The following is a 22085-nucleotide window of genomic DNA, read 5'->3' as shown; positions in this document are numbered from 1 at the left end:
CATATCTTTTCTTTTGAGGTATGCTTGTTCTTTATAAATTTATAACTTTTACTTTTAATGTGTGTGTTATACTCTAATTGCATTTACACAATCTTACTCATTGTGTATATTATTTTCTTAACTCTCCTTACTTTACTATATATCAATTCTTATAAATCTTCCCATGTTTCTCTGGATTCATCAGATTTATCATTTTTTTCCCAGCAAAGTAATTAGTATAACCATTTCCCAATTAATGGGAATATACTTTGTTTCCATTTCTTGGCTACCACAAAAAGGGCTATTATGAGACTTTCGTTTAAAATGTATAAATATTTTTGTCACTTTATTTGTGTAACTTCAAATTGCTTTCCAAAAAGATTGTATTAATGCATAGATCTACCAACAATGCATTAGTATGCCTATCTTTCCATCACTTCAACATTTACTATTCTCATCTTTTGCTGTCCGCTTTGCCAATTTACAGAGTATAAGTTGAAATCTCACGGTTGCTTTAAAATGTGTTTTTCTTATTATTCTTAATGTGAAGCATTTTTTCAGGTCCTTGTCAACCTTCTGCAACTCAGCGGTGAACAGTTTGTTCACAACCTTTGAGCAAATTTTCTTCTATGTAGTTATTGGGGAATGGTTATTTTTATACATACATACATGTATAAGTATATTTGTGTGTATGAATGTTTGTACAGCACTTAATTATTTATATATCTTGACTACCTTATCAGAGAAATCTGAAAAAGATTTTTTTCAACTGCTTTTTAACCCATGTGCATTTTTTCTGTATAGAAACTTTTCAATTTCATATAATAAGTTATTTTAATTTTAGCTTTTGCAACTGCTTCTATTCCTTGGGAGCCCTTAACATAAGGGTTAAGAATGCCTTATCCATAATTGCAAGAGGTATGTAATTTTTAAAAAGTTATTTAACATATCCATTTAGAATATATTGCAAAGTGTTGATCAAAGCTTAATTTCTGTTAGATGGTTTTTCAGTTTTTGCAGTAGTTTTTTTTTTTAAATCAAATAAAGCATTCTTTAATGTGTTTTCTATTATATGGAACATCCACTGTTTCTGATTCTCTCTTGTCTAGCTCATGACATCAACCTACCTCTCTATTTGATTAATACTAGATGGCTTTGTTGACTGCTGCTTTATGATATACTTTAAAGACTGGAAGTATCCCTCTATTGTCCCTACGTCTTTTAGCTATTTCCTTTGACATATGAAATCTTTTGTTTTTCCAAATTGTTATTATTTTATAAACTTTTATAAGACATTCCCTTAAAATTTTTTCTATAACATTAAAAATGTAAATTAACTTTGCTAGTTGTCATATTTAATACATTCCCATGACCTAGTCAGGAGCCCATTGCTCCTTACTTTACTATATGCTTTTTATTTTTTTGCAAGGTTCACTTGATATTAAAATCTATACAGATCTTTTGTATTTTTTTATATATTGATCTCCAGATGCTTTATGCAATTTTTAGTTACTTGGAATAGTGTTTTTCTTCTATTATTGACTCAAATTATTTTATTATTACATATAAATGCTGCTTATTATTGAGGCTTCAATTTATAGCCTGCAGTTTTGCTAAAACTATTAATTTCATATATTAATGTGTCATGGTGATTCCCTATGATTTTTCAAGTGTACTTTTCCCTCATCTTACTATTGTCTATAGCACTTTAAGAACTGTATCGAACAATGGCAGAAAGAGTAGGTATCCTTGCTTTACAACCATATTTATTGGAAGAATTTCTAATGTTATCTCAATTACATATGACTCTTGGTTTTAAATAAGAACACAATAGTGACAAGACTTCATTGTTTTCAGTTTTGGATAAATATAAAAGAAAAAGGAAAATATGAAACTAAACAAATTGATGAAAATGTTTAATTATATTTTCATATTGAACATTTATCTTTTTTTCTCAAATATTTAAGTTCAAATTTTTCAGGTGGATCACTAGGCCTTTCATTCTGAGCTTTACTGCTTTTTGAAATAGATTATTTCATTCCCTCATATTTTTTTTGGTGGGTGTAAAATACTTTTATGTTATTTGAATTCCTTTCCTTTGTATTTTAAGGTATTTCTCCAGATCATTTGCAGAATCTGTTCTTCCTACATTTACTTATTAAATTTACTCACTATGTCTTGGGGTATACAGCCTCAGGATTTTTTCTTCCGGAGGAGATTTAGAAATTCTTTCAATTGGTATTTTCTGAATTCCAAAGTCACAGACAATTCTCTTCTATTATTTCCTGTTGATTATGTTTTGGTGTTGATTTTTTTTTATCCTGTTGTGTTCTTCTGAGAAATCTATGATCCTTAAATTATCTCTATGCACAATATATTCATCATTAGTATTTTATTTTCATGTTACTGGATTTTGCTTCTCTCCTCAATTATCCTTTCTTTAATTTTGTATTCCCAATTTATTGGGTTTTTTTTGTGAGGCTTGACCCTGAAGATTCCAGCTTATTTATTCGCCCATTATTTTTGCTATGCAGGTCACAACTTCATTCTGGTTCTATTTTCTTCTCACATTCCAGGTCCTCTATGTCTCATCAAAAGTTCGATCTTTCCCCTTTGTTTTGCAATATTTATTCATAGAAGCCTGAACTTGTTTTGTAGTTTTTAAAACTATATTGTTACTGTTTTCCCTGTTGATGTTCAAGATCTTTGGGTTTTCTTTTTCCTGAAATCTTTGCAAATTTTAGTCTTTTTTTCCTTCTTATTTTCTCTTATTCATTTTATGACTTCATCCCATCTGATAAGTTTCCTTGAAGCTTCCAAAGCTTTTCTACCTCCTTTCATGCTGTGCAGAGCACAATGCACCAGTCTACATCTTTGCCAAAAATGACTTTTGGGTGGTTAGAACTGATCCCAGCTAGATGCTGTGCTCTCTTTCAGGCTTAGTTCCTATATACATAGTGTCCTATAAAATTCCCTCTATTTATTAAAGTTTTGCTCCAGTGGTTCAGAATTTTTCAGCCTTGGAGCTATAGTGTTGATTGTCCTGGCAGGAGTTCTTCTAGTTTTACAGGGTGCCAGCAATCCAAAGCTTTATAATGCTAGAACTACAGATTGTGCCCCTTGATATAGTCTTGTTGCTGAAGGATTGAAGATTTGCCAGATTCTATTTGTTTGGTGTCAGGGGCACATGTTGGCATTGGGGTTTCACAGAATATGCAGAGATACAAGTTGTTTAGTTGTGACAGTATTAAAGATGTTCCTTGGTGACCTGTGCCTTTTTTCCTAAATGGAGGCGTCTTTGTCAGATGATTATCATGTGGATACTTAATAGTATGCTAAAATGAGGAGCTTACATAATGAAAATGTACATAATCTCAGAATCACATATTATGACTTTTCTTTACAATTTTTGATAGTTAATATGGTGCTGAATGGTCAAACTGTCAGATCAAACACTGGGTTATTACATCTACAGATTCCTTAGATTTTGAACTGAAGTATAACCGTATGGTAAAGTTCTGTCTCATGTTTTTTCTTATGATGGTCAGGTGTTAGTTTCAGGATCTGTGGATTAATCTGTGATTGTATATGAATCTAATAATGGGAGCACACTTCATGTATTGACTCAATATACCAGTTAAATTACAAACTGTTATGGGCCAGAACTCTGTCTGTTCTTGAAATAAGGATTCTTATAAGGTGTTAAGTCAGTGGAATTGATAAAGACAATGGTTATCTAGTTTAGCATGGGGCTTAATAGTTCTCTAGTTCAGTACATGAACTTAGTACTTAATATAGTTCCACAAGATTCACACCTATGATAATGTAATTAGAATAGAGTCTATAAGCTGGGACAAACTCAGCCAGGGTGAGACTCAGAGAATACAGAGAACTGGAGGTAGGAGCATAAGCCCTTGGACTCAGAGAGATTCACTCCATCTTACACCACTGTGGTGGCTGTCCTCCTGCATTTCCTCCACTGAGACCAAATTAGCCCGGGCCCCAGGCAAGGACACTAGACTTTGAAGGAGACAATAAAGAGTTTGGACTTTAACACCTGACTATTCTCATGGTGATTAATCTGCTGAAAAGGCTCCCAGAGACCTCCAGAAAACCAACCTGAACATTACAACAAACTGTGCCTTTATACCCAATAATCACTTACTTGCTGCAATGAGGAAAAATACATAAAATATACCAGTGAACATTTGGCAATCTGAGCCCAAAGTACATTGTCAAAAAGTAGGCCAGAAGGTGATCAAAGCAATTTATTGAAGATTGACCAAAGGAAGAAATTTCAATGAGGTTTTATAAATAAAAAAGATCATGTTAGGATTTTCAAGATTAACAACTGTCATGATGAGTGAATTTATGCCTGAGTAAACAAAATCTAAGCTGTGTGATTTATTTGAAAGATACGTAAATTGTGAACCAAATCAAGCCCAGGTTCCCTCAATAGGCAAAAGGACTCTTGAATACAAGTTTTGCACAGATTTTTATACATTAAAATAAAACAAACAGGATACAAAACATGATGTAACATCAGGTAATTTGATTTATTATTGGAGGATAGATTTGGGACTTTTTGAGTTGGAAGGGGATGAGCAAGCAGATAGAATTCCTTGAAATTAGATGATTTAGGAATAAATCTCAAAACGGTGATTGTTTACAAAATGGAGTAAATCTGATTCTTACAAAGAACGATTCAATTTTACAAAAGAAAGTCTCCTTATGACTTAAAATGTTAATCTCAGTCTATGAAATAAAGTATTGAGAAATGAACAGCTAAAAGCAAAGGGGAAATCCCCCCTTTTTTTGAAATTCCAGATGAACTCCTATGTTCAATAAGTAGGGAACTAATGAAACAACTTGTCACTGCATCAGGTAGACATTCTTATGAAAAGAAAGAAAAAAAAAACAGAAGCACACAAGTTCTATGACTAATTTGGTTCTTCCGTCATTACTACTACCAACAAAAAAATTCTGAAAATGGCTATCTATTGGTCATTGGCTAGTAACTCATCAGAAATTATATTAAGTGATTATACTTAGATATTATAGTAATTCTATGGAGGTAAAAGTTTAGCAGTTTGAAAGAAAGTCTATATCCACTTAAACAGTTATATCCAAAAGGAGACATGAATTTTATTAAACTAAAGTTATTACATTTTGTCCTTAAAACAATGTGAATTAAATTGCTTATCTATCCTAAAAAACTCAGGTCATTTCACTTAAATAAGTATCCTAACTCAGTCCAGTCTGGCCTTGCTCTGTTTTCATGCTCCACACTAAAATATATGTTGAAAGTTTTTGCCTACCTGACCCCAAATCCTTCCCAGCCCTCCTTTGCTGTTGTGTCTCACTCTGACCTACAGTCATATAACTATAATGGCTTCTGGTCAGTCTTTGTATTTTATCTAGTTTTAGGCTACAATACATAATGCAAATTTATGTACTGATCTTTTCTTGTGCCATATAATCTAGACTAACTTTTAGGATATATTATCATGAAAAAAGTTCCATGTGCTTGACTTTATCTTACATGTTAGGGACTTTTGGTGAGGACATAGAGAATCTAAAGTTGTAGTTTTGGGAGCAGGCCTATTAAAGATCTTTCCCTGATTTCAGAAAATGTTATTTGGTTTGGTGTGTCCAGGGATCAATTTCAGTGCTTGGAAAATCAAAACAGTCAATGAAAACGCGAACTCTTTCCAATTTCTCAATCTAAATTCTCCCCCATCCTCTATGTATCAGTAAAAATAGCTAAGCAAATACAAAAGTATTGTGTCTGATAGGTTGATACAAGTTTCCATCCATAGTTAACTATTGCTCTACTAAGAAGGAGGAAGGCAGTTTTTATGAAAATACCAAGATCAGTCATTCTAATGTAATGTTGTTCTTGTTTATAAAATTTTAGTCATCCCATATAGAAGTTTATGAGGAATATGCTGTGAAAGAGTTTAGATTCTCTAATTTTAAGCACCCAAAACTGGTCTTATATCATGAGGGTGATAAGGAAGATAGATGAAAAATGAATCAACCTGTTTAGGAGATACCTTATCTTAAATATCTTAGGAGACACCTTAGTACTGGTATTAAATGGAATTTGAAATGCGACTTTCCAGAGGATGTTGTTCAACTCTATGATTTCCACATTACTATGGATTCTGAAGAGCCTCTCTTGCAAGTCAACATGATTAAGAAAAGTGTATAGCCTATCCTTCACCTCTCACCAATCACAGTCTTAGTTTAGTTTGCCCCATTGAGCCTTGTGCAACCAACTGTATAAAAAGCTGTTTTGATGCTCAAATCATCCCTGGCCACTGATGGACTTGGGATCTCACTTTAGCATTTCTATCTTTGCTACTAAATTGATTAAACTCAGAACTTTGTGTTTCTCAGTTTCTCTTCACTGCAGATTTTTATTGCAATACTAGTAGGTAAAAAGTACAGGGCATATGTAATTTTCACCTTTAAAGAATAATAGACTAATAGACTATCTTTAGATTTTTTTTTTTTTTTTTTTAGAAAAAGACTATCTTTAGGAAGAAAAAATGGGTTCAGAGAACAAGTCAGATGCTGATTTCTGGAGAAGGTAGAAAAGGACAACCTTAGGAGTAGACTTGTAGAAGGTAGAGTTTTTAATACTCTTTTCTCAGGGGCTCTTTGTTGCAAGATGCAGTTTCAAGTAGTAGGACAAATTTTTACTGTGTTGATTCTACATTATTGATTTTATGCTATCTTGATTTTTAAAGCTGAGTCTATATTTTCCTAAAGCCACCTTTCTATATCCTTGAGTTGTGCTAAGGAATTTAGCTTTCTTTATGAGTTAGTTTAAATGTATAATTAAGAACTGCTATCTTTCATACTGGATTACCTCTGGGATACTTCCAGGATACTTGTTTGTTATCTACAAGCCTCATAATTAACCTGGTATCATCCCCAAAAGATATTATCACCTGAACTTCCCTGTAATTATACAGAGATTTATCTCTTCCAAGGAGATAACAAGCCTATTAGTTTTGATCCCCTAGCAAAGATTAAAAGATGAAGAAAGGTCCCATAAAATAATTGTAATTCCTTATTTATCAAAGAGAGTCATAATTAGTAACACTTGAATGCCAGTTCACCTTTCTTAGTATAGTTGATCATAATATACCATGACTACTAAGACCCCTTCTTTATTGTGTGACAGTAAAAAGGGTATCCTCCTTTTTACTGGGTCATTGGCTTTATTGAGGTGGCCAGTCTTACCTGTTATGTTACAGTTAATAAAATGTTTATAAACTGATTGCTGTTAAAAAAACACAAACAAAAAAACAAAACCTGATTTTTTTCAGAGTATATACCTCAGTCTACCTTTATTAAATTTACTTAAGACAATTTTGGAGATCCTACCAAGATCGTGAGAAGAAGCCTACTGCCCCAAATTCTCTTAAGGAAATTTCTCTTGTCTTTTGGGTGTCCCACGTGGAACTTTACACTTGAACAATGGTCAAAACTTTGCCTTTGAACCTAAATTTTCTCTAGCTAGAAAGGTAATCACCCCTTTGGGGAAAATTTTCTTTTGTCTGCCTTATGTAATGCTTTGGCTGACTTAAGGATATGAGAAGAAGTAAGAATAATAAAAGGACTGTAGCTATTCTGAAGGATTTCAACATCAGAACTCACCTTAATGAAGAAGTACCAAGGCTGAGGTATACCATATTGTCCTGGAAAGACAGCTTCCACATACCAGGTCACTAAGCCATATAAGATACTGTCAATTAGCAGCATTATCAGCACCTCCCCAAAGCCGAATTTCTCAAACATGGATATCTTTGACACATGTTTCCATTGAACACCTGAACCTAAGATTCAACAAGAAATAGTTATTATGCCTGCCAGATTAACATTGAAAAAGAATTACTCTCCAGCAGAGATATCAAGTACATGGCCCTGTTGCATGAGAATTACAGTGATCCAGATTAAATATACTTGGTAAATTTCTAATAAGATATATAAAAATACAAAAAAATAGAAGTTTTCTAAGTCAACGTGTAGTTGACCATAGAATGCTATTATAACAACAGAGAAAAAGCACAAACTCAGATGAGGACAACAATGTTAAAATGCCTACTTGCAAAGTCTCAAAGAGAAAGATGAATTGATCCCAATGATTTAAAAAATCAAGTAAGAAAGGGAGGAAAAAAACTGGGAAAAAATGAGTTATGCAAGAAAGGATCAACAGTCTGGAACAGAAAAGAAAAGAAAAGAACAAAATTTGACTCCTTAAAAATAGAGTTAACCAAATGGAAAAAAATCCACTGAGGAAAACAACTCCTTTAAAAGCAGAATTGCCCAAATGGAAAAGGAAGTACAAAAGTTAATTGAAGAAAATAATCCCTTAAAAATTAGAATTGGACAAGTGGAAGCTAATGATTCTGTAAGATACCAGAAATCAAACAAAATAAAAAAAGTAGAAAATGTAAAATGCCTCATCTCAAAAACAGATCCAGGAAAGATAATTAAAGAATTGTTGTACTACCTGAAAGCCGTGATTAAAATAAAAAAAAAAAAAAGCCTTTTTCTTTCTTTTTTTTTTTTATTTAAATATGTCATCTTTTAGTCCTTGATTATAAATCTAACTGCCAATAAATAGAACAGGTTTTTTTTTTTATGAATGAAAACAATATAATTCGAAATAGAAATACTTAAGACAACTTTGGATTCTTATTGGTGTATATATTTTTTTTATAAGTAGTATTTTATTTTTCCAAATACATGCAAAGAGAAGTTTTCAGCAAACCTTTGCAAAACTTTGTGTTCCAAATTTTTCTCCCTCTTCTCTCCCCTCCCCAAGACAGCAAATAATCTGATATAATTTAAACATTTGCAATTTCTCTAAACATATTTCCATATTCATCATGCTGAGCAAAAAAAAAAAATCAAGCAAACAATGACAATAATAATAAAATTGAAAATGCTATGTTGTAATCCACACTCAGTCCCCACAGTATTCTCTCTGGATGCAAATGGCTCTGTCCATCACAAATCTGCAACTGGCCTGATCATCTCACTGTTGAAAAGAGCCACATAATCATTGTTACCAGTGCAATGTTCTCTTGGTTCGGTTCACTTCACTTACACTGCATGTAAGTCTTTTTTGAAATCAGCCTGCTCATAATTTTTTCTTTCTTTCTCTCTTTATTTCTTCCTCTCTCTCTCTCTCTCTCTCTCTCTCTCTCTCTCTCTCTCTCTCTCTCTCTCTCTCTCTCTCTCTCTCTCTCTTAGGCAACTGAGGTTAAGTGACTTGCCCAGGGTCACACAGCAGGAAGTGTTAAATGTTTGAGGTCAAATTTGAAGTCAGCTCCTCCTGACTTCAGGGCTGGTGTTCTATCCACTGCACCTAGCTGAGCTGCCCCCTGCTCATTATTTCTTATAGAACAATATTATTTCATAACATTCATATAGCATATTTTTTTCAGCCATTACCCAACTGACATTCACTCAATTTCCAGTTCCTTCTTACTATAAAAAGGGCTGCTACAAACATTTATGCACATTGAGTCCTTTTCCTTTTTTTATTATTTCTTTGGGATATAGACTCAGTAGAGACAGTGCTGAATCAAAGGGTATGCATAGTTTTATAGTCCTTTGGACATGGTTCCAAATTGTTCTCCAGAATGGTTGGATCATTTCACAACCTGGACAGCATTTTCCAAGAAATTTAACAAGGAAAATTGCCCTGATATTCTAGAACCAGAAGTTAAAACAGTCATTGAAAGAATCCACCAATTACCTTCTGGAAAAAGATCCCCAAAAGAAAACTCTAAGGAATAATGCAGTCAAATTCCAGAATTATCAGGCCAAAGAGAAAATACTGCAAGCAGCCAGAAAAAAAAGAAACAAACAACCTGAGTATGAAGGATCCACAATCAGGATTACATGGGAATAGGCAGCTTCAACATTAAAAGAATCGGGGTTTTGAATATATTCTGGAAAGCAACTGGTTTACAACCAAGAACCAAGTAGCAGCAAAATTGAGAGTATTTTTCTTATAGGAAAAGATGGACATTCAATGAAACAGGGGACTTTCAAACTTTACTTATGAAAAGCACAGAGCCAAACAGAAAATTTAACAAATTTTGACATCAGTCAACTTATATTCACACCCTCTATCTATCTATCTATCTATCTATCTATCTATCTATCTATCTATCTATCTATCTATCTTATTTATGAACATTGTTGAAAACGATCTCATCAGATTTAGTTCAAAGGAGGAACAACATACATTCTCGGTTGGGTATAGAAATTTATCTTAAGGGTGTAGGAGGAAAAGGGGGAAAGAAAAGGGGAAGACTGATACAAAGGAGGGAAGATTTATGGAGAGGGTGGTCAGAAACAAAACGCTAGTTAAGAGGGGCAGTATGAAAGGAGAAAGAAAAACTTAAGTAGGAGGAAAAACAGGACTGAAGGAAATATAATTAGTAATCATAATTGTGAATGTGAAGGAAATGAACTCCCTTTTAAAATGTAAGTTCATAGCAGAGTAATTAAAAACCAGAATCCTACAATATGATGTTTACAAAAAACACATCTGAAGCAGAGATACATAAAGTAAAGGTAAAAGGGTAAAAGGTAAAAGGTAAAAAGGTAAAGGTAAAAAAAAAGTAAAAGTAAAAGGTAAAAAGGTAAAAGATAAAAAGAGCAAAATATATTATACTCCACCTGAAATTTAAAAAAGCTATCAATCTCAGAGAAAGCAAAAGCAAAAATCTAATTAAAAGAAATAAAGAAACTACACTTTGCTAAAAGATACCACAGATGATGAATAAAGTGATATAGCACCACTTGATAGAAAAAAAAATTCTCAGAAGAGACTTAGAATGGATAACAAAAATATATTAGTGGGGAACTTCAATACCCTCCCTTCATAACTAGATAAATCTAACCAAAATATAAACAATAAAGAAACTAAGGAGGTGAATGGAATTTTAGAAAAGTTAGATTAAATAAAAGTAGGGCTAATAATGATTTATCTTAAACAAAGTCAATCTTAAAGAGTCAATCAAGAGAGAAATCTACATTAGATCTATATACATGTAAAAATCCACTTGTCTTAAGATGCATGCTTTCATGCAATAAATGCAATATTCCTATATATGTGTTTAAGACTATGTAGATATGTGGGTATGTATAATATCAACTATGTATGTGTATGTGTATGTATATGTATATAGACATATGTGTGGGTCCATGAGTAGTTGTGAGTGTGTATGTGTGTGTGTGTGTGTGTGTGTGTGTGTGTGTGTGTGTGTGTGTGTATAATATATCTGTATCTAATAATAGCCTGCTTGAGGAAGATGGGGGGAATAAAAGGGGAAAAAAAGAATAAAGTAAAAGGAATGCAGCAGAAAACAAAAGAATAACCTACAAGTAAGCAAAGAAAAGATGCATCCTAATTAATATCATTTCTTCATTATTATATATGTTTCCTTGAAATGTAAATTTATGGTTACATATTTTGAATCTTTTGTGATGTTCTGCTAGACACATAACAATGTTTTGTTTTGTTTTTTTATTTTCTGTTTTTTTCTATTCTGATTTTTCTTATTTTGTATTTAATTCGATTTAAAAAAAGAAAAAAATTTATATATGATAGACCTTTAGAAAAAAGTGAATGAGGATAGAAATAAATATACCTTTTTCTCAGTGGTACATGAGAAACAACTACACAAAAACTGACCATGTATTTTTAAAATTTAATAATATTTTATTTTTTCAATTACATGAAAAGATAATTTTCAACATTCAGTATTGTAAAATTTTGAGTTCCAAAATTTTTTCTCCCTCCTTCCCTTCCTTTTTCTCTCTCCAAGATAATAAGCAATCTGATATAGGTCATATCTATACAATTAGTCATGTTGTGAGAGAAAAATCAAAAAAGGAAAAAAAAACTGTGATAAAGAAAAACAAGCAAATGAAGAATAAAAGTAAAAACAATGTGTTTTGATCTTCATTTAGTCTTTATAGTTCTCTTCATGTGGACAGCATTTTCCATTCCAAGCCTATTGGAATTGTCTTGGATCTTTGTTAATCTGGATAAATTACATTTTTGTAAATAGTGATCCCTTTTCATTAGATCATCAAATTTGTTGCCATATAGTTGGGCAAAAGAGCTCTTAATTTTTTCTTCATTGATATTAGGTTCACCCTTTTCATTTTTGAAACTAGCAATCTGGTTTTCTTCTTTTTCTTTTTTTAATCAAACTGATCAAAGGTTTATGTTTTTTCTTTATAAATCCAAGTCTTAGTTTCATTTATTATTTCAATGATTTTCTTACATTCCATTTTATTAATTTTTCCTTTGATTTTCAGAATTTCTAATTTGCTATTTAATTGGTATTTTAAAACTTGCTTTTTTCCTAGCTTTTTTTTTTTTTTAGCTATATACCCAATTTCTTGATCTCCTCTGTCTCTATTTTATTCATGTAAGAATTTAGAAATATACAATTTCCCCTAAGAACTGTTTTGGCTGCATTAGTTTTGGTGTGTTGTCTCACTGTCATTCTCTTTGATAAATTATTGTTTCTATGATTTGTTAGTTTGACCCATTCATTCTTTAGGATTAGATTGCTTTATTTCCAATTAGTTTTTAGTCTGTCTTTCCATGGTACTTTATTGCATGTAATTTTTATTGCATTATCCTCTGAAAGGGATGAATTAATATTTCTGCCTTTTTGCAATTGATTGTGAAGTTTGGAGGAAGTTTTGGGGCCCTAATACATGGTCAATTTTTGTGTAAGGGCCATGTACCACTGAGAAAAAGGTATGTTCCTTTCCATCCCCATTCAATTTTCTCCAGAGGTCTAACATATCTAAATTTTCTGTGATTATATTCACCTTCTTAATTTCTTATTTTGTGATTAGATTTATCTAAATTTGAGAAAATGAGATCCCCTTATTAGTATAGCTTTTCTATTTCTTCCTGTAACTGATTTTAACTTCTCTTAAGAATTTGGATGCTAAACCACGTGGTGCATATATATGTGAGTTTTGATATATTACTTCATTGTCTATTAGGATCCTTACTAGGTGCTAAGTCGGTACTTAATATTTCTGTAGCCCAGAATTCACACTTTTAGTTCAAACCTTTAAAGGAGTTTACACCTTTCAAAAGGAGTTTGCTCATTGGTTGTAAGGAGTTCCCACAAGCCAGTGGAGTACCCATAAACTCATTCTCTGGGAGGATATAAGGAGCCAGTGAAACAGTGAATGATTCTTATTAAAAAGTTACTATAATGATGCTGGCTAAATAAAAGTGGATATTATGAAGTACTATCAGTGATACATGTTTTGCCACATATTTATGTTACCTTAAGGTAGATAAGATATGTGTACCGTTGACATTGATTTTCACTTGCTGCTGGTATCATTTGCATTAGGAAATGTGCACAGTAATGAAATATTCATGAATGAAAAATGTTTTTAGGGAAAAAATGAATATTTTCCTGCAATTATGTACAAAAACTTATCTTATAAAAATGAATATTGAAAACTATCTTTACATGTAATTGGAAAAATATTGAGGAAAAAAGGTGACAAGACAGAAAAATGTGGATCTGTTCTCTACTTTGTTACTATGAATAGTAATGTACTTAATATTAATTTTCTTTAACTTAACTAGAAACTTCAAAACAATTCAAGGTTAAAGTCTAGTTAACGATAACATTGCTTTGGATATTGCTTCATCGTACTGTTATGAAGATCATTTAGATTCTGCCTATGAATCTTTCTTCTCTATTAAAAATATGAGTGAGAAGGCTCCCTACATTCTGAGAAGTAGTCTTGTAACTCTGGTAACTTAAATTTGCTAATAAAACACATAAGTGGATTATACTCCAAAAATCATAAACTCACATTTTCTCCCTTAAAAAGGGAATATGGAAATGTAACACACATATTGACTACTTTTGGGAGCATTTTAGCCCCAAATCAAATATACATATCAGTTTATCAAAATTTTTGAATGAGAAAATGTTAGTTCTAATATTGAAATCCTTAAAATCCATTCACACAGTCAGCATATGTATGTAGCTCCACCCAACTTAAAATAACTGATGACCTTCCTCCAGGTGTAGGATGTCTATTGAGGACTCTGGCAAGAATCTTGACAGAAATGACTAGGAGACACTCCCACTCTGTGATTGTTACAAGACAATCTATTCCCAAAAGATGGACAATGGAGTCATCCTTTCACTCTTGGCACATAACTTCCTCTTACCATATAATCTGGAAAATTTCAGTCAGCTTTTGTATGAGCAGTGGACCCCCATCTTGTAAATCTCAGTTGGAATAGAATCAGCACCAGGTGCTTTCAAAACCTCTTTAGTTGGAACTTCAGCTATCAATTTGTTAATTTCAACCTGAGGTAAATGGTCAATTGCTTCAGATTGATTGATGACAGTCTGTTTAGAACACTATAGAAGTATTCAACCATTCTCTCTAGGATCATGTCCTGATCACCAATGAATGTGGTTCTGTTAGCATCAAATAGCTGAGATGTACCTTAGATCTTTGGTTCATAAATAGCTTTCAGTGAATCATAAAAGCTCTTTGGCTTGTTACTATCAATATAAGACTGAATTTCATCTGCCTTCTTAGTGAGCCAAGAATCCTGCATCTCTCTAAGTTTCACTTGTACTTTAGTTTTAGATCATCTTCTTTCCCCATTATCAGCCAAATTGTACCTTACATAAGAATGCCTTTTTAAAAAAACTGCAATGAAGGTCAAACGTTAGGTCCAATGCCATCACATTTACTTTACATTTTACATTTTCTTTACTTTACACATTACACTTTCCAAACTATAATTATAAAATTAGTATTGTGATGGGCTGGAATACATTTTAAAAATAACAGCCTTGTCATCAAACTCCTGAGTATTGGGATTGGGCATCCTATATATCAGAGATCTATCCTATATATCAGAAATCGTATAATAAATCAGTCTTATGCCAAGGAAGAGGACTCTCCAATTCAGAGGTTTCTTGGACCTACTTTTCAAGAGGAGTTACCTCATTCAAGAGCTTTTTTAAAAAATATTTTAAAAATTTTTTATAATTGTAACATTTTTGACAGTACATATGCATAGGTAATTTTTTTTTACATTATCCCTTATACTCCCTTCTGTTCTGAATTTTCCCCTACTTTCCTCCACCCCCTCCCCTAGATGGCAGGCATTCCCATACGTATTAAATATGTTATAGTATATCCTAGGTACAATATATATGTGCAGAACCAAATTTTGTTGTTGTTGTTGCAAAGGAAGAATTGGATTCAGAAGGTAAAAATAACCTGGGACGAAAAACAAAAAATGCAAACAGTTTATACTCATTTCCCAGTGTTCCTTCTCTGGGTGTAGCTGATTCTTTCCATCATTGATCAATTGGAACTGAATTAGCTCTTCTCTATGTTGAAGATATCTACTTCCATCAGAGTACATCCTCATACAGCATTGTTGTTGAAGTGTATAATGATCTCCTAGTTCTGCTCATTTCACTCAGCATCAGTTGATGTAAGTCTCTCCAAGCCTCTCTGTATTCCTCCTGCTGGTCATTTCTTACAGAACAATAATATTCCATAACATTCATATACCATAATTTACCCAACCATTCTCCAACTGATGGACATCCATTCATTTTCCAGTTTCTAGCCACTACAAAAAGAGCTGCCATAAACATTTTGGCACATACAGGTCCCTTTCCCCTATTTAGTATTTCTTTGGGATATAAGCCCAGTAGTAGCACTGCTGGATCAAAGGGTATGCACAGTTTGATAACTTTTTGGGCATAATTCCAGATTGCTTTCCAGAATGGTTGGATTCTTTTACAACTCCACCAACAATGTATCAGTGTCCCAGTTTTCTCACATCCCCTCCAACATTCATCATTATTTGTGCAAGGGCTATTTTTCAGTATAGTTTTAGTTGATCCTCTAGACTGAATCTTGATTAAGGAATCTAATAAGAAAAAAATAACCATTTTTCTAGTCCATGTAAGAAGGAGGAGACTGAATTGGAACTTCCAGTAGCCAAGGTGTAAACAGTGCCATAACTCTTCCATATGCATTTCCAAACAACCATAAAATAGCAACCCAAGACAAATTCTGGAACAGCAGAACCAGCAAAAAGAAAGGGTGGAATAATCTTTTAGTTCAAGAAACTTGGAAGATTGACAAAAATGTCTTATTTCACTCAAGTGAAATGGAAACACAGTTCAGTACAAAAAGCATCTTGACAAACCAGCAGTAAAATGCTGAGCCCCTCTGCAGTGGATCAGGAAAATGACAATCCAAGATCTTTCCATGTGCCAAGGGCACAATCAGGCGGATTCAAGAGGCCAGACCACCACATGCTTCAGTATGTAACACAGAAACACCCTTTTAGGCCTCAGCATATGCCAGACACCCCCATTAAGACCTCAGCTCAGCACCAGGTATGCTGCCAGAGCCCTGCAGCCTCCAGCAGCACAAAGCACCTCCCACCCTCATCCCTTCAGCACAGCACCAGACACAGAAGTGCCCTCTGGGTTTCAAGGCAACCTTAGTGCAGTTGCAGTCTAACAGTCAGGCCTGCAGCCACTGGCAAAAGAATATTGAGAGATAGTGTCCTTTCCACCCTGAGAGCAGAGCTCAAATTTAAAAGAAAGAAGGCAGGCCTAAAATAAGATGAGCAAAAAACAACAACAAAAAAAGAAAATAACCATAGAAAGTTATGGTGACAGGGAAGGCCAAAATACATACTCAGAAGAGGACAATAATGTCAAAAGACATCGGCAAAACCTAAAAGAAAAATGAGAGCTCAAAAAGGAGTTGAAAAATCATTTAAGAAAGATAGAAGAAAAATTAATAAAATAAATTAGAGTGAATCAAGAAAAAAGATGCCATGAAAAAAGAGCCAACTACTTGGAAAAACAAAACAATTGTTAAAAGAGTAGAAGGGGTCAATGGAAAAGGAAGCACAAAAGGTAATTGTGGAAAACAACTCCTTAAAAGATAGACTTGGGCAAATGAAAGCCAATGACACTGCGGAACAACAAGAAATCAATCAAACATATTCAAAAGAATGAAAAAATAGAAAACAGAAAAAACAACTGACCTAGAAAATCGATCTAGGAGAGACAATATGAGAATCATAATCAAAAGAAGGAGCTGGACAATGTCTTTCAAGAAATTGTCAAAGAAAATTGCCCTGATATTCTAGAACCAGAGGGCAAAATAAGCATCGAAGGAATCTATTGATCGCCTCAAGAAAGAGATCCCAAAACAAAAAAACTCTAAGGAACATTCTACCAAATTTCAGAACTATCAGGTAAAGGAAAAATACTTCAAGTAATCAGAAAGAAACAATTCAAATATCAGGGAACTACAATCATGATTACATAGAACTTAGCAGTTACAACATGAAATGATTCAAAGTCATGAAACATGATATTTTGGAAGGCAATTGAGCTACGTCCAAAACCAAGAATCACCTCACTAGCAAAAACAACAAAAAATGTCATTCAAGGAAACAGGAAGATTTCTAGCTTTCATAAAAAATACATTAATTCTGCCCAGGATTTATTTTCTAGGTCAGTTTTTTTTCATAAAGTATTTTAAATTTCTTTCATTTTTCTATTCTTTTGAATTTGTTTGATTCTTGATGTCACAGAGTTGTTAACATCCATCTGCCCAACTGAGACACACCAATTCAATTTAAGGTGGTGTGTCTCTTAATTAGCTTTTATATTTTCTTTTTTATTTAGCCGATTGTATTCTTTAAGGAGTTATTTTCTATAGTGAGTTTTTGTATCTGCTTTTTTTCCATTTGGCCAATTCTAGATTTTAAACAATTTTCCAAGTTGTTGATGCTTTTTTTTTTTTTTAAACATTATCTTACTTCATATGTTCATTTCTTTTTCCAATTTTTCTTCTACCTATTTTTAAGCTTCTTTTTGAGCTCTTCCATGAGTTCTTTTTGGGCTTGACATCATTTCCATTTTTCTTTGGGGTTTTGCCCACATGTGTTTTGACAATAATGTCCTCTTCTGAGTTTGTGCCTTAATGTGCTGTCTTAAGCTTCCCTGCCAGTGGCTGTAAGCCCTGATTATTGAGCTGGTACTACATTGATGTTGCCCTGAGGCCCATGGGGTACCCTTCTGTCTGGTGTTGTGCTGAAGAGGTAGGGTGTGGAATGGCTAGAGCTGCTGAAGCCTATAGGGGTCTGGCAGCTTACCTGGTATGGGATGCTAGTGGTGATGTCTGGCATGTGTCTGGTGGGATTGCTTCTGTATTTCCCCAGATCTATAATGAAACATGCAGTAGTCTAATCTCTTGAGGCCACTTGTTTGCCTGGGGCTACAGTGAAGAATATGATGATTCCTGGAACTGGAGTCTTCCCATTCCTCTGCCTATGCTAAGGCATGTGGGAGGATCCTGGTGTTGGAGTTCCCCTGATCCACCACATGGAACTACTGCTGGTTTGTTGACATGAGCCTTATTCAAGGCTTGCAAGAAAGCTTCCTGTCCTGGACTGTGCCCCATCATTACCTGAGTGACATTTCCTGCTTCTCTTCCAAATTTTCCTGGGCTAAAATACTGTTATATTGTTATACTCCATCTCTTTCTTTCTTTTTTTTTTTCCCCTGGGGCTGGGGTTAAGTGACTTGCCCAGGGTCACACAGCTAGGAAGTGTTAAGTGTCTGAGACCAAATTTGAACTCGGGTCCTCCTGAATTCAGGGCTGGTGCTCTATCCACTAAGCCATCTAGCTGCCCCACTCCATCTCTTTCTTGATTTTGCTGTTCTAGGACCTATTTTACAACACTATTTTATGGTTGCTTGGAGATGAATGTGGGAGAATTATAGTGATTGACTGCTTGCTTTGTCTTTTGGCTCCCAGAATCATTATATATTTCTGAGGCAGGACTGTTTTTTACTTCTCCAGTGAGTCTGATCTCTCCTTTCCTTATACTCTTTCTCCCCCCCCCCCCAGTTTTTCACTTCTCTTTTTTTACCCTTGGCTTCCCTACTACCAAACAAATGAGACTGGACCCTTATGAGTGTTTTGAATTATATATAAAGAGGCTATATAATTATATAAAAAGAGGCTTAGCCTCAGGGGAAATGTGATCGAAACTTTACTTCCAGGTAATGGTTTCCAGGAGAAGCTGAATTGTATATAATCTTAACTTTATCTTTTTAAACGTATATTCTTTTAATTCTTAAATAAAGAATTCTTAAATTTAATTCTTAAATAGTAAGTTGATTTTGAATTAGATTTTATAATGCACAAATGCTTTTAAACCTTGAACCTACTGAACTTAACATAATTTAGACTGGAATCATAATATACTCTGTCCCTACTTTTCAACATGTTCTGCAGGAGAACTTTCCTGTTAGTTTGTATAAGTCTTTTTTTTTTTTAATATGTTTCTTGTAAGTAATAGATTGTAAGATTTTGTTTTCTAATTCAATCTGTCACTTTATTTTATTGCATTATTTTATTTATTGCATTATTCACATTTAAAGGTATGTGTTAGATTTATAGTTTACTCCATATGTCTTTAAAATTGGTCTAATGGTATGATTTTCCCCCCTTTCCCTTTCTCTCCCCAATATCTTCCTTCAGTTAATTTTTAAGGTAGCTCTCTTCTCATTCTCTTCCTCTTTTGCTGATTCCTTCTTCTCATTTGTTATCCTATACCCTTTAAGGTCTTTTTTTTTGTTAGTTCTTCTCTCCTGCTTTTATCTGGTTATATATTTCTTTACTCCTTTTCCCCCCCTTTCCTCTCCTTGGCTAGTCCTGTTCATTACTTTTTAAAATTTCATTTTTTTGGTGCCCTTTTCAAAAAATATTTCTCTCAGTTTCTTCATTATATGTCTTCTCTATTTACTCCAGATTTTTAATTCTCTGATTCAGGATCTCTATAATCATCTGATTTCTCTCTTTTCTCTGTAATTTTTTAAAAATATAAAATCCATGGTATCCATTGTAGATTCTATTCTTTAAGCTTTCTCTATCATTGCAGGTGATCCATTTCATTTTCCATCGTGCCTTCCTCTGAAAACAATGCCAATTATTGCAGATATCAGAGAAGACACTGCTTTATAGTAGGGTCCTTTCCTCATCACTGATCTATATAGATCAGTGCTCTCTGATTGACCTTTAATTTTTTTCTCTTATTCCATTCTTCCAAGGGCCAGTTGCTACCAGGGATTAAAATTTCCCTTATCTTTAAGATACTATGTTTTACTTGCATAGTGAACATATTTTCTTTTAATCATCTTATACTTTGCTACTTTTCTCTGTTGTCCTTCCCTTCTGCACATGTGCACTCCCAATCCACATTTCTTCCTTTCTTCCTTCTTTTTTTTTCTTTGCTAAGGTTTGACTTTACAGATGAAAATTTTCTATTCTGATTATTATTTTTGCTGTGCAGGACATACATTTTGCTCTAAAAATCATCATTTTCCCTTTAAGCCACTCAGTAACAGCATATTGTAGATCTATATTCTCAAATTCCAAAGGTCCTCCGTCTCACCAAGTGTTGCATCATTTCTCTTATTGAAACAAATTTGCCCAATCTGGAGGTCTTATTTGCTTCTGTTATTATTTTTCCTGTTAATTTATCTTTTTATGTTCAAGATCTTTGGAGATTTTTTTTCTTCCTGAAGTCTTTAGTACTTTCAATCTTTAGCCCCCTCATTTTTCTAATCACACGTCCCTGACCCCCCCTTCCCCCACCATTTGATGGTAGTTTTGTTATTGGCTGGATCTCATAATATCTCAATTCATAATTCATCAGCCTGGGTTTCTTCCCCAAATGACTTTTGGGTAAACAGAGCTGGAGTTACTGTATGCTGTGCTTTTTCTCTCAGGCTTGATAGAGTGATGCAAAATCTACTCATGTGCTCAGTATCCTGTCCTGGTAACCTGTCTCCTCCTTCTGTTCCTCAGTTCTATGGCCTGGCAAGGCAGTACAGAGATTTTTTCTCTTTTACTGGTGATTCAGAGGTTTACCAGCATTGGTGTGAGACAAATAAAAAGCTTGAGACACCAAGTTTCTGGACAATTAATAATCAATTTGTTAATTAGGTTAGCAAATAATCAATAAATCAATGGTCAGTGGTTTCTCTCAGAAATAAAAACAAAACCATAGAGATCCCTGAATAATTAAATACCTTTGGGAAAGGAGATGCCAATTAACTAAGATTGGTGAATAATTAGAGAAATGATGAACATAATGAGGAGGTAATAAGCCAGAAGTCTTAAGTTCCTCTTGCTGAGAATGTGACTTGATCATTAAACTCAGCTGCTTCCAACAATCTGGAAAAAGGAATCTCTCTCTCTACTCAGATCACTCTGATTGTTTTTCTCCTTTGATGGGGTGGGGGTAAAGGGAGGGGTAAAGGGAGTTGTTGTAAGGGCATAGACTTCCTAGAGGGAAGAAATTACCTAGATTAGATACTGTTTGTAAAGTCTTCTAGTTGGATAGGGTCCCTCCCAAGATCTCAGACCAGGTACCAGGAGGATTTGGGCAATCATTCATGTCCTTCAAAGACTGACTGACCTACAAACACTGATCTCTGAATGATGAAATAAAAAATGAAAAACCTAATCTTAATTTAACAAATTGTTATTAGCAGAAAAATAATCATTTCTTTCAGGTGCTTCTGGGTTGCAGGTTGCAGGTAGGGTTCTGAGTGAACTCAGAGATATTAAGCATCACTTCCTTGATTCATTTTTATTTAAACCTTCTTTTGGATTTTGAATGCGCTAGGCCATGGAAATAACTGCAGCTGCCTTATCTTTTGAGCATAATTGATGTTTTAGAGAGGTTTGAGAGATTATGGAGATTATAGAAAAATATCTAGTCTTGTTGCTCATGTGACCTGGAAGTCTCCCAGTTTTAAGTTTTAATAAGTTTAGCTATTAAATTTTAATAGCATAAAATTGCATTAAGACTTATCTTATTCTGGGCCTCATCCATAATCCTGCTGCCAAGACAATAAAAAAAAACAAACATGAATGGAATTCTGCTGAGGGTTTTTTCATTAATATTTTAAAGTCTTGATTGG

General features: G+C 33.7%; 1 protein-coding gene across 11 annotated transcripts in view; it reads right to left on the bottom strand.

The window, feature by feature from the left end:
- The window catches only part of LOC141551272 (phospholipid-transporting ATPase ABCA3-like), a 249925-nt gene that overhangs the window by 117797 nt on the left and 110043 nt on the right, over nt 1-22085 (bottom strand). For all 11 annotated transcript variants that reach the window (XR_012484816.1, XR_012484817.1, XM_074282726.1 and 8 more), the window contains one exon: nt 7651-7829. Coding sequence is in view for 9 of the 11 variants with exons in the window: in XM_074282726.1 (XP_074138827.1) it covers nt 7651-7829 (179 nt within the window). In the remaining 2 variants the exon portion in view is untranslated. The remainder of the gene's footprint in view (nt 1-7650; nt 7830-22085) is intronic.

The sequence above is a fragment of the Sminthopsis crassicaudata genome, chromosome 1 (genome assembly GCF_048593235.1).
Source record: "Sminthopsis crassicaudata isolate SCR6 chromosome 1, ASM4859323v1, whole genome shotgun sequence".
Lineage (NCBI taxonomy): Eukaryota > Metazoa > Chordata > Mammalia > Dasyuromorphia > Dasyuridae > Sminthopsis > Sminthopsis crassicaudata.
The sequence above is the reverse complement of the archived record's forward strand: the minus strand, read 5'-3'. Positions and strand labels throughout refer to the sequence as shown.